General features: G+C 34.6%; 3 protein-coding genes across 6 annotated transcripts in view; 2 read left to right on the plus strand and 1 right to left on the minus strand.

Moving 5' to 3' along the window:
- Positions 1-6,315, plus strand: part of LOC122535560 (protein pinocchio) — a 54,189-nt gene extending 47,874 nt beyond the window's left edge. For all 4 annotated transcript variants that reach the window (XM_043667211.1, XM_043667209.1, XM_043667208.1 and 1 more), the window contains exons 4-6: positions 3,161-3,292; positions 4,934-5,063; positions 5,870-6,315. In XM_043667211.1, the coding sequence (XP_043523146.1) occupies positions 3,161-3,292; positions 4,934-5,063; positions 5,870-5,980 (373 nt within the window). In that variant the 3' untranslated portion in view covers positions 5,981-6,315. The remainder of the gene's footprint in view (positions 1-3,160; positions 3,293-4,933; positions 5,064-5,869) is intronic.
- Positions 6,316-8,250: 1,935 nt separating this feature from the next.
- LOC122535557 (succinate dehydrogenase [ubiquinone] flavoprotein subunit, mitochondrial) lies at positions 8,251-15,663 on the minus strand. The gene is made up of 10 exons (XM_043667206.1): positions 15,436-15,663; positions 13,359-13,785; positions 11,057-11,455; positions 10,817-10,985; positions 10,388-10,554; positions 10,064-10,290; positions 9,841-9,985; positions 9,452-9,756; positions 9,268-9,367; positions 8,251-9,161 (listed from the first exon to the last, which is right to left on the minus strand). Exons 1-9 carry the CDS (start codon positions 15,493-15,495, stop codon positions 9,281-9,283), a joined length of 1,986 nt encoding a protein of 661 aa, XP_043523141.1. The 5' UTR covers positions 15,496-15,663; the 3' UTR covers positions 8,251-9,161; positions 9,268-9,280.
- LOC122535562 (high mobility group B protein 4-like) lies at positions 11,824-13,071 on the plus strand. The gene is made up of 4 exons (XM_043667214.1): positions 11,824-11,960; positions 12,265-12,367; positions 12,447-12,683; positions 12,770-13,071. Exons 1-4 carry the CDS (start codon positions 11,824-11,826, stop codon positions 12,881-12,883), a joined length of 591 nt encoding a protein of 196 aa, XP_043523149.1. The 3' UTR covers positions 12,884-13,071.
- Positions 15,664-16,299: the final 636 nt, after the last annotated feature.

Below are 16,299 nucleotides of genomic sequence, written 5' to 3' on the forward strand. Positions count from 1 at the left end.
TCACTATTCGTACTCCAGTAGTTAACCCTCGAGTGAATCATACTAGGATAAGCCAAAAGTTTCTTCCCCCCTATTTTTTTTTTTTTTTTTTGAATAAAATATCAGAATATAAAAACATGATAATGTTTTCATTATTATTTTAAAAATTATTTCTTTCGATGAAATAAATATATAATGAAAGATTTATTTAGTAGGAATTTCGTGACTAGATGGGAATTTCGGCCCATCCTATATAAAATAACATCACAGTTTATCGACATATATAAAATATAAATATATAAAACATTGTATAAATTTAATATAAATATATAAAAGCATTAGTTTATAAAAATTGTCAGTAATCATCATTGCCACAGTTGAGTTCATTAATCAATTCCCGAGCCAACGAAGAATGTTACAAAGAAGATGAAACGGATAGAAAGAAATTACGTTTGCGCGGTAAATTTTGATTTCGCTCGGAATTCGTTGGTGTCGCCACCCTGGCATTTAACGGCGTAATTTCGTACTTAACGTGGCATCAACTTTCAACTCAATCGCGCTGTACTTGGTTTTGGAAGTTATCGCAGGCATTCACGCCTGGTACATACACACATATATACGTACATGTGTGCGACGTTCAGTTTCATCTTGTAGTTAATTAATATATCACCAGCGCGAGCCGGAAATTCTCGAAATTCGTCACGCTGGCGAAGAGAAAAAGAGGCAAACGTTTCGTCGTTCGGCCTACGCGGTCGCGCTGTTTTCCTGTTCGATAATGAGCGAGTTGCTGGGCAATTGTGTTGTTCAGGGGGCAGCCAGTGACCGAGCAGATTGCACGTGTGTGTTATTGCTTTTGGCCTTCGTTGGCCACAGCCTCGAACGAGGAGAACGTCTAAAATGTAACATATAATTTGCATCGCCAATAGAAAAGATCAAAAGAAAGGTAGGAAATTACAATTACATGATACGTATTTACATTCTATCCGTGGGTATACATAAAACATTTTATGTTTGATATTCAAGAGGCCTGTTAATACGTTTCACGATTGACGTTGTTGGTATCGTCATATACCGGGTACATTTCCGTAATTGTCTTCTACTACGTAAATTTGAAGAAAAAAGTAAAACAGAAAAAAAAAAGAAACAGAAGGTAGAAGAAAAATGATCGAGCTTTGACGGTTGGAATGTGACGTCGTAAATTGAATAAAACATAAACGATGATATTTGAATCGTAGTAGAGCCTCGTATTGGTTTGTAGCTAGATGCAATCTCTGTTGTCTCTACAATTCGTGTAAATCTTGATTAAAAAAAAAAAGTTCATCGCGAAAGAACAACCGTGTGATTATTTTTTAGTCTGAAGAAAAAAAAAAAAAAAGACTTCGCAACAGTTTCAGTTATTCTTCTCATTGAATAATAGCGGGTCTTTACACCAATTCCAGTGTAAATTAAATTCACTTATCCCTGATCAACTATAATTTCATACGCCGTCGCACGACAATTCCGAAAAAAAAAGAGCTACATCGCAGTCGAACAATTCTAGTTGTTCCAAGAGACGAATAACCGTTTTTCTAACGGTAGTTCTTCTGGAATTCAATTCTCAATCGCTTCTTTTCTTTTTCTTTTTTTCTTCGAATTTTTTTCGCAAAATCCCACGAGAGCGCGCGAGTTCACCTCGTGAAAAATGAAAAAGAGAAAAAAATACTACGGCGGAACTACGGTTCATAGAGATTCGAGATTTGCGCGTCATTCTTCCACACGCGCGCGTAGAACTCACATGAGCGCTTATTACGCGATCGTCCACGTTACTATCACGTGAAAGAGACGTTTTTCTCTCTGATTTCCATGCCTGCATATTTTAACATACATATATACGCGTCCGTGCCTTATTGTCGCTGGATTATCCTTCTCTCTTCTGTGTTCTTTTTTTTCTGTTGGTTCTCCGTTTTCTCGAACGTTCAGGGGCATTATCACGCGAGACTCGATCACGAACCAGATCACGATGGGACGATAACGGATAACGGAAGAATTCAGCTGATATTATTCTTAGCTAGATCGGTGTACACAATCGATTTTCATTATCTGTTGGACTTTCCTTCTTTTTTTTTCATACCTAAATTCTCCTAAATTCCGTTTGAGAAATCAACTTTTTCGCAGAATCCTACTGAACAGTTTTTCTGCTTTAATATAATATGTGATATTTAACGTAATTAACAGAATATTATGCAATCTTCCATTGAGTTTGAATGAATGAACGGCTTTTTGTACAATAATTAATGACCAGTGTCACGAAGATAAGGCATTTATCCACCGAACTTTGAAGCTTATGTAAGTTTTGTATGTATTGATTGTCGATTGACGTGCACGTGTTTCAACGTTTGGAAAAAAGAAAAGGAAAAAAAGAGACACGTAAAATGAAGAAATAGCGTGACATCTTCGTTCGGGTTTGACGTGCGAGTTTTCAAGACCGCTCTTTCAGTCAAATCACTCTTGACATCGTCTTAAAGAAACTTGATTTATCTATTACGGTCGCTCGGATCGACTTTCGAACATTTCGTGAAATGTGTAACACGAATGTTGTAACTTCGATTATACCGAACCAACGTTGTCTACTCTTAGCTTAGGTACATGGTATTTTTTTTTTTAAATAAATTCTCTTCCACGTATATTGTCTTTGCTTCCTCCTCTTGGTTGTAATTCACAGTTCTCGCGATCCTTTCGCAAAGTGATGAAATTCAATTTTTCTTCGAAATCCCTTCCCGCGTTACGTAAACGTTGGTATGTCCGTTCGTACCAGGATATAAAGGAGCCATTCTCTGCGTTAGGTTTCTTGGAATGTCGAGAAGAAAAATGGCAAAACGCGTTACGCAAGCGCGATTGTTTAATAACTCATTCTGTGCGAAATGTTTGAAGAATGGTAACTTAAAAAGAAAAAGAAAAAAAGAAATAATGGCAACAGTGTGAGAAATTAAGGATCAATATTTGAATATTGTAAGTTTCGCGCGCGCGCGAAGCGTAGAGCAACTCGAACACATTTCCGACTAATTTCTTTTGTGAACTCTTCTTTCCCCGATTGAAAGTTTCAACAATTTTATTTAATACGTCAGCGTCGCGTCGCGTGAAGTATGTAGAAAGAAATGAAAGTATCCTGTGGTAAAAATGGCGATTTACTTTATTTTTGCAGAAGCAATATCTCGTTGTCCTGCCACAGTTCATGCGGGAGCGTCGACGATGGCCTCCAAGGATCTCATCCCCAGTATCAGGACACGATCCTTACCATCGAGGAACTTCGTGCTCAACTGAACTCTTGCTTCACGTGAGTTTCCACTCTCTTCTTTTCTTCCCCCCCCCCCCCCAATAGCAATCGACACGACAGTTCCTTTTTATTTTGATCTCAACTAGTTTAAATTACAGAGTATTTACATATATATTGCTCGCGATCATTCATGTTCATTAGAATGTAATCCACAATAATCACAGTAAAACGCGTCACGCGAATAACGTTATTATGCAGATGAGGTTAGGCTCAGGAATTTCGCTTAATGGAGGACGAAGTTGAGAAAACGTGATATTCAAGTATTTTTCCCCGTATCTTCCGCAGGAAAACTCACGAGGATTCCCCCTTATCTGCTAATTGCGAAAAGTATCCGATTATTCGGAAATGAATCCTTAGTAAAGTAAATACTCTTTCATCTTGATGATGATTTAATCCTTATTAGTGAAATAAAGTAAATAAATAAGTATTATTAGTATTATTAATATTATTAATAAATATTATTAGTAAAATAAAATAAATAAATAAATTAGTAAAAATAAATACTCTTTCATCTTGATACCAGAGCCAAACGACATACACACTGAAGTTACAGATTGCATCAAACCGTGTAACATTCGTCGGTAATAGAGGGGAAAAAAATAATGGATTAAATTTGATAAGTTTCTTATCTATTACGTCAAGAGTATACTTGTGTCAACACGTGAAAAGTTGTGGTAAATATGGCCGACTAGAGCAACAGTCGAGAAACTATTAACCCGAGTAATACTTCCTCGAGTAATCGTTTTTTAATATAGGCCAGTAATTACGCGCTCTCCTTGGGCTGTTGACTTCAAATCGTCTTGCATGATCGTTCTACGTATGCGTGCGCGGATGCGTCAGCGAGCATCGCACGTTCTGAGAACGATTTGCGACTGGCCGAGCAAAAGTTGAACTTTTGTCCCGGCGTCGAGCCGGTAATAGATCGACAATAGAATCCGACATGATCCGGACTCCGGCGGTGATTAAATTCATTTTAGACAGACGTCGACCGCGCTTATTACACGCGTCAAACGCCATACCGGGTGAAATCTGGTTTAAACTCCGTAATTCCCCGTACATACTTCATTGTTTCAATTCTGACTGTTGCGTCACTGACTGATACTTTGACACGATTTGCAATTTCGAAATGGTAGATCCCTTTGCGATCGATCGTGCCACAACATTCTGAACCTTCCGATCCTTTTTTTTTTCGAAGGAATTTTTTTTATTTTCGTAGTATCCGTGGATTTTCTAATGGTTCTAACAGCCACGATGACAATTCGTTGCATAAAAGAAACTGGAAACGTACGATTTACATTTATTGTCGCGAGAGAACTGTAATTACTAAAACGGTAAATTTATCCAAGTTCGTAAGTGTAACCTACTGTACCGGCTGAGGTTGAACTTAAGACATTTTCATAACCTATCGGAGTCAGGATTATATTTTACAATTTTATAATTATAGAATATCGGAGACTGCCTTGCGTAGTCGAGTTACTTGTTTTTTTTTTTTTTTTTTTTTTTTTAAATATAACTCAAGATTTCTAACTAATCAAATCATTTCATTTATTTTTTTTATTATATTACTATTATATTTAGTTTAATTTGTTTAAAGTATCGTAGAGCTCTTTCTGATCAAAGAAAAATTCTCTTTATTTTTAGATGCGGGGTTTCGTGGAGCGAAGAACACGTCTCTCTAGACTGCAGTGAGTGCGGTGGCTATTCCCTTCAACGACCATGCCCACTTTGTGACGGACGTTGCCGCGCCTCGTGGAAACGCGACCTTACCATGGTGAATATCTATTTTTTCCCACCCCTCTTAATTATCGTGTGCTCGATAAACATCGCGAAACTCGGTAAAAAAACTCGCCTCGCCCGATTGACTATCGCTTCAATCGCCTGTTTCCTGGATTAGATCGTAAAGATTCAAATAAGAAGTAAAACACGCGCTTATTTAAAATAAAAAGTGGAAAATCGTGCTTCGCTTGAGTAAGTAAATAAATCGGTATTTTTAATTGTACATAATTTAAGAATTAATATATAATTTAATAAAGAATTAGTAGCAGGAAAAAGCAAGACGGAAAGATAATCAAATCAATTCTGATATTTTAAATTAGATGTTCGACGTTGGCTATAAGACGGAGCAGTTGCATTTATCGATTTTGCGAGTGACATTTACAATGGCCCTGTGTTGCCACGAAAGGTCGTATTAACGAATGCTCTGCTCGCGATAAGCTTCGGGAATTGGTTGTGCAAAGCGGTCAATAAAATGCCGAGCTTATAGCAATAAAAAACCTATCGTAGCTTCGATAATTGAAGATTAAACAATTTCGTTGTTGCAACGTCAACAAAAAATTGGAATATTTTTTATCGGAAATATTTTTATCAGAAAGCGTAACAAAATTCTATATATTATATAACTATTTCTATGAACAATCAACGCTAATTGGTATGCTGATAATAGTACAATTGTCTGTCGTAAAAAAAAAAAAAAGAAATATGATATAAATTAAATACATTGACAGTCTCGAGCACCGCGAGTCTCTTCATTACGTCAAATGAATTGAGAATATACAAAAACGCTTTTATTTTTTACAGTCCCACGCTAGTGGTAAAGCAAGATGGATCGGCGAATGTGGATTAAGTTGCGGCCCCTCCATCGATGAACCAATGGTGCCCGCGTTGGAAAAGCTGCGGGCTACCTCGTGAACGGCGAATACATAGAGGGACCGTCGTCGAGTACTGTCAACCATGCACAAGACTTAATCCATCACCATCCATATAGCATCACCCCACCACCATTGTGCGAGTCAGAACCGTGTGAATGTGGATTTTGGATGTATAAATGATACATTATGTTCCTGGAGGAGCGAGAACGGAGCGGGCAACATTGGGACGATGGAGCCGTTCCTCTCCTGTGGCTTCCTTTTTGACAATGCATTACCATGAACGGCTCGACTAGCGACGCGTCTTCTCACAGAGCTTCACCGAAGGTCGCCGTTCTCGTTGGTCATAGTGTGAATCAATCGCGTCACCTGGATTTTAAGAAAAAAAGCGAACAGCTACCGCGTGGAATTTCCGCTACTGACGAATTGCTTCTTTGGTAGATTATATGTAATGTAACACCGCGTTCTCAATCTCTTTGTATTGCCGAAAAATTTCGAACGATAGTTGAGAGATACATACGTCGAACCACCGTGACTTTGAAATTCTGGAAATATTTCGTGGACGCCGCAGTCTTCTCTGCGAAAAGTGTAAGCGTTGATCTTAATTGATGGTCAAATGGTACAGTTGTATGTGTTTGGAAAAAATTGATGAGGGTTGTCGTAACATTTCGTTGATATTGTGTTAGTAGATATTCCGGCTAATTGGCAGATATTGGTGTTTGAATTGTTGTTTGAGTTCAGCACACACGTTTCGGTATTTCTCGAAGTAGCGAGAAAGTACTTGCGCGAGACGGTAGTAGAGCGTGAACAAGTAGTTCTAAAATGTGCACACGCGCGTGTTGTACGTCACGGTTTTACGGATCTATAATTAGCATTCTTACGTTTAATTACGAAAAATTATGGTCTAGGCTTTTTTTTCTATTAGCTAATGTAAATTTGGTCTCGAAAGAATGCAGCACAATGTTCGAGGTTTAAGTAACATTTTACGCGATTAAAATTATGAATTTCTCTTATCGGGTCAATTTGTAAAAAGTTGGTATCTTGGATCAAAATGTAGTTCAAAAGATATAAAAGGAAAAGATTAATATTTGAAACAATGGCATATGTATTTATTAATACAATAGAAAAGATTTACTGAATCAAAATTAGAAATTAAATTTTCATTGAAAGCTGAGAGAATTATATCTCTCTCGAAAGTAATATGCACTATATTCAAATAATAGTTTGAGAATTGTGAGAAATTTACAGTATAACGCGCAAGGAGAGTTGTTAAAAAATTCGAAGACGTATTAACTTCGTACAAAATTAATCAATCTGCGTTATTAAATTATAAATGGGAGCTATTTAATTACATACCATGTAAACGCATACAAGTGTGATTAAAAACTCGTTTACGAGGAATACAAAAACTTCTACATATTATATCAAATAAAATACGTCTTCGAGTGCACTTTTAAACGTTGGTGCTAAGTGCCAAGAACCACAAAAATTAGCCTAAGAAGCAGAACTGTGAAAAAAACCGGTTGAACTGTAGGAGCTAATAATAAACGTGAATTGAACTTCTTTTTACGATTTAAAAAAACGTCGTGTTTCCGATTGGAAAGATTCCAATTTTTTATTTGTCAAGTAAAAAAAAAAAAAAAAATAGCATGTAATACGTATCACTCTATATTTACTGTGTTTTTCACGTAATAATGTTTCTACTCGGTTAGTTAATGTAGCTTACATGAGAGAAACGATCAAAGAGAAGCATTTATGTTGGTGCCAATAATTTTATTGAATTTGTACAATTTCATTCGTTTTTTTAAACACTCGACAAAACATTTGTAATGTTAGTTTTCTTGAAACGATTGTATAATTTATGCACGATTTATTTCTGAACATATCTGTGTATTTTTTGATGGTGTAATGTTTTGTATGTGAGAACATGTTCATCAAGTTCATGCTCATTTTAAATTAAACTGTAACTTGTTAACATTTTCTGAAGTATTAGTCTACCTGCGCGAGCTTTAGTTTAATGCTTTAGAAAATACGTTTGGTAGCAATTTTTATTTAATCCGTAAAATTCTTATTTATGACCAGAACATTAAAATTATTATTATTATTATTATTATTATTATTATGGGTTTAATAAACGATATTCGTCAAAAATTTGTTTGTTTTTATAAACACAAAATCTCGTTAAATAAACACAGGACATAAATATATAACGCAATCATAACACGCAAAAAATAAAATTTCAGATACAAGATACGCACAATTTACACAAAAGAATAATTTTAATAAAAAAATAAAATCTCGAATAAAAGGATGTACGAAGCTCTCTCTTTTATTGACAATCTTATGTACATTTTTATCATGCTGTGTAGCATGTCTATTCAAGTTAAATTATGTCAAAGTACATAATTTCATTTATACATTTTCTGATTTCAAAATTAAATTGTGTTTCACGAAATATATAGTACGATAAAAATAATACACGACTGCAACAGACAACGTAGAAACAGACCGATCAGCTAAGAAGACACTAACTATGCTATATACTGAATGCTGAAATAAGTACTGACACTCCAAACTAAAATTATGCTATGTTAGGAAAGGAAAAATTTTACTACCAAATATCAAATACTGAAGAATTTTGAACACAAATACATTAAATCTAGTTACTGCTCTTCATTAAGACTGTTTCTACATTGATCCGCGAACTTAAGTATATAGCCGCATTGAAAGTGGCATATTTTTGTTGCACAACCTTTTAAGGAGTACTAACTCATGGATTATCGTACAAAATATCTCCATTAAATAGCTCTTAACATTATTGGATACAATTTGCAAAACTGTTCGGTAGAAAAAGGCATTGTTCCGACTGAGAATTACGCGAAGAGAAATACTGAAAAGATCGCATAGAGGTAGGGACAATGTTCCTCCATAAAAGATCTGTGCGTGAAATTATTTGCTGCCTGAATCACGCTAAAATATTTTACTATTTAATTTACGTAAACGTAACATTGATTCGCTAGGAGATCGGTCAAACTCTTCTTTGAAATAATGAAGATAATCTCAGCACCATTATCCTACAAGGACAACTAATCTTGCTTGCAACGTGTGCAAGTACTGACAAGAATTACACTTTGGTGCACATGGTTCACGTGCAATAATAAATAAAGTTGCTGTATTGTAATGATAGGATATCGGTAACTTCTTCTTGTCGGTTGTGTTCCGTCCTGTACAAAAATGAAACAATTGTATCAATGAACAATTCTACAATACATAGTGAAAGACGGAGAAATTTCATTGCTATGGAAATTGAAATTAAAATTACATATTTACTTTGAACAAAATCTTAGTAGGAACGAATTGCAGGTGGAACCGTCGCACATTCTTGTTTATTTAGAGTATTATCTATAACTGGTCTAAAATCGATAGATACCTGAAAAATAAGTGTAATTTGTCAAGTTATTTTTAAGAAAAAAAAAAAAAAAAAAAAAAAAAATTGTACATATTTGATACTTACTTCGCCTGTTTGGAGGTTGATGTGTGTAAGAGTGTGTTTTCGCCAATGTTGATCTAATGGTTTGGGCTGTTGGTTTTCTATCGATTTACTGTAATCGTATTCGTCGATTCTATCTTTAAAATCTTCGCGCGCATGAGCCCCGCGACTTTCTTTCCTATTTTCAGCAGCTACTATTGTTTGCATAGCGTTGATCATTAAATTTTGCAATTCAAGAGATTCTATAAGATCAGAATTCCATATCATTGATTTGTCCGACACCTTCAGATCGTTCAACTTTTTATACAACGCAGACATTTTCTGACATCCTGATGGAATTAACGAATATTAAATTTTCAATTGTTATCTGTTTCCAAGACAATTTTACATTAAATCTTGAATTAAATTTTTACCCTCTTGCAACGTTTCAGCCGTTCTGAACACGGCTGCATGAGTTTGCATTGTCTTCTGCATGCTCAATCTCAATTCTGCAGTAGAAATATTGCCATTTGCATTTCTAACCCAATCCAAATTCGCTACACTTTGTTCTCCAGCATTCTAAAACGTATACCAATCGTAATAATCGATTTTTGCATTATACATGATCGACAATCATTGGTAAGGTACATTACTAACAGGTTTCAAAGGTCCAATAGCTTCTCCTGGTTTATTTTCTGCTGCAATTGTTTTAGCACAAGCTCGGCCAAACACGACTAAATCTAATAATGAATTTGCACCAAGACGATTGGCACCATGAACAGACGCACAAGCTGCTTCTCCACAAGCGTAAAGTCCAGGCACAACTGTATCCTGATTATTTTTCCTCGTTAGAACCTGTCCTTTGTAGTTTGTAGGTATTCCTCCTACATAATTAAATTTTCAATAATATGAAATTGTTGCATAATAGTGTTTATAAAATTTAATTTAATAATTCATCTTTCCAAATAAAATTAAACGTACCCATATTGTAATGTACCGTAGGTATGACAGGAATAGGTTCTCTTGTTACATCGACTCCTGCAAATATCATTGCTGTTTCCGAAATTCCAGGTAACCTTGCCGCTAACTGTTCAGGTGGTAAGTGATGGAGTTGCAAGTAGATATGGTCCTTCTCTGGACCAACGCCTCTAAATAAAATTAAGTTATATTTATAAATGAATCGTCGCCAATTATATAAATTCTTTGGTAAACCATAAAAAAATTATGCAATGATAAATCTTTAGAGATAAAACATGAATAAATACAAATTTTTTTTCTATAATAAATTCAAACTAACATCGAATTTTAATCTGTTTCGATCACGAGAACATTTCTAAAATAGCATAAAATTAATTTCAAATTTTTATTATATGACTCCGAGATGTGTATGTGCATGTTTATGTAACTTACCTGCCTTCCCGGATTTCTATAGTCATAGACCTAGATACAACATCCCTAGAGGCTAAATCTTTTGCGACTGGAGCATAACGTTCCATAAACCTTTCACCTTCACTATTTACGAGATAGCCTCCTTCACCGCGACTGCCTTCAGTGATGAGGCAACCAGCTCCATATATTCCTAAAATCACAAATGATTTTATAAAAACATATTATATTAGTTCAATATAATGTTTGCAGATTATTTAATACCAGTAGGATGAAACTGCACGAATTCCAAGTCTTGATTAGGTAAATTGGCTCTAGATATCATTGCAGTACCATCACCAGTGCATGTGTGAGCAGATGTACAAGAAAAATATGCGCGACCGTAGCCTCCAGTCGCTAATACCGTATTCTTGGCATGAAAACGATGAAGTGTGCCATCCTCTAAATTAAGAGCAATCACTCCTCTGCACTCTCCATCCTCCATTAATAAGTCCAGAGCAAAATATTCAACAAAATAGTTGCAATCATAGCTCAGTGATTGACCATACAATGTGTGAAGCAAAGAATGACCAGTTCTGTCTGCTACACAACAACATCTGTGTGCTTGGCCACCTTTTCCAAATTTCAGAGATTGCCCACCAAAAGCACGTTGATATATTTTGCCTGAAAAAAAATCATTATCTTAAAGATTATCAATATACATAAGAAATCAATTTATTATGATTAATATTTCTAATCATTCTCTATGCTCTTGTAATATAATACCATGTATGTAACGTTTATTATTTCCTCCATATACAAATATCACTCTGAAATAAGCGTTACCAGTATAAATATAACAATATTTATGTACATAGCAACCATGAAATGACTTGTTATTTTTAAATGTCAATTATAAATTCATATCAACATCGTTTTTGATATTATTGTAAATTTTGATAGTAGTGATATTTATTTCTTCAGAAAGAGTAAAAATGCTTGAATATTATTGTAAATATTGAAAAGATAAACAAATTATATGGATTTCAATTATGGATAAAAATATAAATCAGAAGCAAAATTATGATGGATCTATTGGAAAGAATCAAAAAGATGAAGAGTACAAAATAAATAATCAGAGTCAAAAAATAAAAAATTCTGGATCAAATTACAGATTCAACTCAAATAAGTAATTTGTAAACTTCTATTACTTATTTTTTTAAATGATTGATTTATTATAGATTAATTAATCCTCCGCTGGCTTAATGGATCGTTGATAAAAATTTCATTGTTCAGTTTCTTAAATTTTTTTCTGTTAATTTGATGTCTATTGCAAAAATATTTGGCTAAAGTTTTATTTGTATATTTAATTAGAAACTAAAATAGTGCTTCAGAATTTTTTTAACGCCAATCTCTTTAATGAACAACCACTATGCCGATGGCGGATTATTAATTAACATTACAAAAATAATCACTACTATTTCTTTGCATAGTTTAAATCAAAGGGCTCATTCTCGATCTCGTTCACCATTTAGAAGTTCTAAACAATGGATAAGTTCTAATGCTTTTGTAAACTTTGTACAAGACTTCAGACAAGTAATTAAATGCATGAAAAATCATCTTTTAGTTATCAATAAAAAATATATATATATATAAATAATATATATATTTACAGAATTTTGCTGGTGTCAGAAGCACAAAAATATTTCAAATGGCTGGTGAAAGATGGAAGAAAATGTCTTCTGAAGAAAAACAGCCATATATAAAGGCAGCTATGAATATTAAAAATAAAAAGCAAAATCAACAAGAGATTGAAAACGTAAATAACGTTATTAATACAAATGCAGAACAACCAAAGAATGAAAATGCACAGAAACAAGAAAAACCTAACAAGAAAGAAACAAAGAAAGGGGTTATTAGTATTTTACTTGCTTAAAACAACTGAAGCTATATAAAATTAAAATGTAATATGCAACAAGTATAAATCTTTAATTACAGGAAGCAAACAAATCTACTAGGGATAAAAGCAATACAGAATCAGATAACGAATCAATTTTTTCTGATACAACAGCCACGAATACAAGTGAAGACATATCAGATATGAGTTCATAAATATAAGACAGCCAGTTATATAAATGTGATTGTATTTATAACCAACCGATATTTTGATAACTTTTCTTATTGTGTAATTTGTCAGATTGTATAAAGGTCAGATTTTTCATATATTATAAAAACAATTTCTTCTACAATTTTTGTTATATCAACCCTCATTTTGTAAACTGAAGTCTTGAGCAAATTTAAAAGATGCAAATTTTTCTTGAAAAAACTAATAATAGATTAGCAATGATAATATATATAAGCAAATTATTTTTTTATTCCAATTATTAAATTTTCAATTTAAAAGATCTAGAAATACTATGTGAATCTTTCCAGATTTATTTTAAAGATTTTTACACATTGAGAAATGTAATCCGATACAAAAAAAACTTTTGTTTAGGATCTATTAAAATATTTACGGAGTAAAGGTTAAAATATCATAATTTGTGCAAACTTAATGAGAATTAGTTATACTTTATAACAATATTACCATCTGAAGTTCGACTGAAAGGCATGCCACAATTTTCCAATTCAATGACTGCTTTTGGGGCTTCACGTGTCATGTAATGAATAGCATCCTGATCACCTAACCAGTCAGATCCCTTAACAGTATCATACATGTGCCATTGCCAATTATCATCCTCCATATTACCCAAAGCGGCATTAATACCTCCTTGAGCAGCAACAGTATGGGATCTTGTGGGAAATAATTTAGTAATGACCGCTGTCTTGAATCCTTCAGCAACCAAGCCATAAGCTGCACGCAATCCTGCTCCACCAGCACCCACAACAACAGCATCATAAGTATGATCTACCAATGGATAATGCTTGGAAACACCGTCTGAGACTTTTGCAGCCTTGCCATCTGGCGTATAATGCAATTTGCGATTTGTAATGACCGGTAATCCCAATTTGTTCTGAAATAACGTGAGCAGATGATAAAAAGATTGGTTAGAACAAACAGATATCACGTATGATAATTACACAAAATTATGGCTGAATCTTATATCTATATCTATAGTATCTGTGCAAAGTGCGTGTATATGTATGTGTACGTATGCACTTGTACGCATGTGAATATGTACGCATGCTTGTACGTATACATATATGTATATAGCATTACCATATTGCATTAATGCTCTATTTATAAAACACAAAATAGTTTTAGAAACTGAATTGGAAAAAGTGATACGACACACGCTATTTAAATCGTTACAAAACACGAATTAATTTAATAAATAATTCGATCGAATAGTTTAATACGTAAAATTTACTCGTGATTTTCAGTGACATTGCAACACCAATCTCGAATACTTTTCGTAGTAAAATTATATCTTGATAAGTTTATTCGAAGTCAATAATTTTTTTCAACAATTTAATTTAAAATTGTTAAAAAATAATAATAATAATTTACGTTACTAACAAAAAATAATTAAAAATTATATAATTAACTAAAATACGTGATTTTTAATGCCACGAATAAGGTTAATTATATTTTGTACTTTATCGAAAATAGAAAATAAGAAAAACAATTATGTTAATAGGCTATTATTTGCCGAACGTCATTGAAACGACTAAAAATTGATTATATACCGGAACACAATTGTCTCTTTTATCGAATTGAAAATATTTCACAGCGACATCATATAGAACTATTTTCCTTTCAGCATCATTCACCACGTGAAGCCTAAAGGAAATGATATGTGTTTGGTGACGAACTTCCTCTTTTTTTTTTCCCAAACTATGCTACGTTCAAATTTCAATCTTCCATGCCCAAACATATTAAGGTCACATTGAAAAAAAAAAAAGAAATATACAGTGATGAAATATGTATAACAATACCGTGATTTATAGTGTATCGCGAAACACGAACGAAAATCAACCGAGGCTGAGTGATTCTCCAAAATAATTTCATTGTATCGTAATTTTAAATAGAAATAATACAACAAAGAGACACAAACGTGTCAAAGCCGATAAATTCGAGGAGTGCCATTTCATAATTTAAAGAGTGTAATTTCGCGCTAATGCCAGCTTCCCGTACATCGGTGGTCCGTCCGCAATTATAATTAAACTTTTAAAGCATGATACAGCGGTTGCTTTCATTGTTCCTTCCACCGAACTCCACACTGACGTGAAGAATAAACAAACAATTGTCTCTTCGCCGAAGATAACGGAAATTAGAATCACCGTTACGCTACTTTGCAGCGAAAAATCATGATTATTGCAGCAAGCCGGCTGCTCCACGGGGTGGCGCGTACGAAACGAGAAGTGCGATAAAAAAAAAAAGAGGAAGACGGCGTTAGAATCGTCTGCTAAAGGTGATCACTGCTTCGGGATCTATTCGCATCACTATCGTTTCAACATTTATTTGTTCACAAATTTTTTTGGACATTCGCAAACGGGTGAGACATTCGGCAGTGAAAAATACCCTGTGTCGAGAATCGATACAGGTACACCGTCGGGACGTATTGCTAAACTTACGTAATTGATCGACGCCGAGTATTATGCAGCAAAGGTGCATCATTGTTAGATTAAAAATTACATAACTTTAACGAAAATTCGCTTACCAACGTCGTTGTCGGTGGATTCCTCGCCAATAAAGACGATAACTTTAACAGGCCACTCATCTTGCCGCAATGCGTTACCTGTTCGAGTGAAAATTTTTCGTCGTTAACAGTGACACGCGCACCACTTTGTTATATGTGCGACTCGGTCACACCGTGCAACTAACCCTAACAATTGTTAACTTCACTCCCGCACTTCTTGCACGGCGACGTGAAGTGTTCAAGTCGGTTGAGTACCGACTACTGGCGGAAGCTCCCTGATGAACACCAGTGCTGCCAATCCTATCGTCGCAAGATAACCTCACCTCCGAGGTGCTCGCCAATTTTCTATCCGGATTTCATTGTTCCTCGTTCGTGCGCCTCGATTGTTTCGACCATTATTGACGTATAATTGTTTTAAGGGCAGTTTATCGTCTTTCAACGTTTCGAAGTTAACGAGGAGAATAGCAGGCGAACCGTAGGCGGGAAAATTGAACGATAGCGCGGAAGAAACGAAGCGGTTCTCATTTCACTTTACGTACGATGGGGTGTTAACGGTATTTCGAATCGTGTAGTTGCACAGTAGTTGTACGGTAGGCCCTAAAGGGAAAATACTCGCGTACAACCTGCGTAACGCGTGTCGCGCGTTTATTTGTGTTGCAAACAACAAACGAAGCGAAGCGATTAGTCTAAACAATTCGAACGTAAGTTGAAAAATACCAATGAAAGTAGAAGAACTTTGATCGTGGAAAAAGCAGTTTATTTACATTTATATTAATTGTTATTTTTTGCTAAATCTCGACGTGATTTGAGTGAAACGTAATATGCGAGTTGATTTTTGACGTGCGTGTACATACATGTATTACGATTGTCTCGAAAAGAGGAAAA

This window comes from Frieseomelitta varia, unplaced genomic scaffold (genome assembly GCF_011392965.1).
Source record: "Frieseomelitta varia isolate USP_RPSP 00005682 unplaced genomic scaffold, Fvar_1.2 scaffold_736, whole genome shotgun sequence".
NCBI classification, from domain to species: Eukaryota; Metazoa; Arthropoda; class Insecta; order Hymenoptera; family Apidae; genus Frieseomelitta; species Frieseomelitta varia.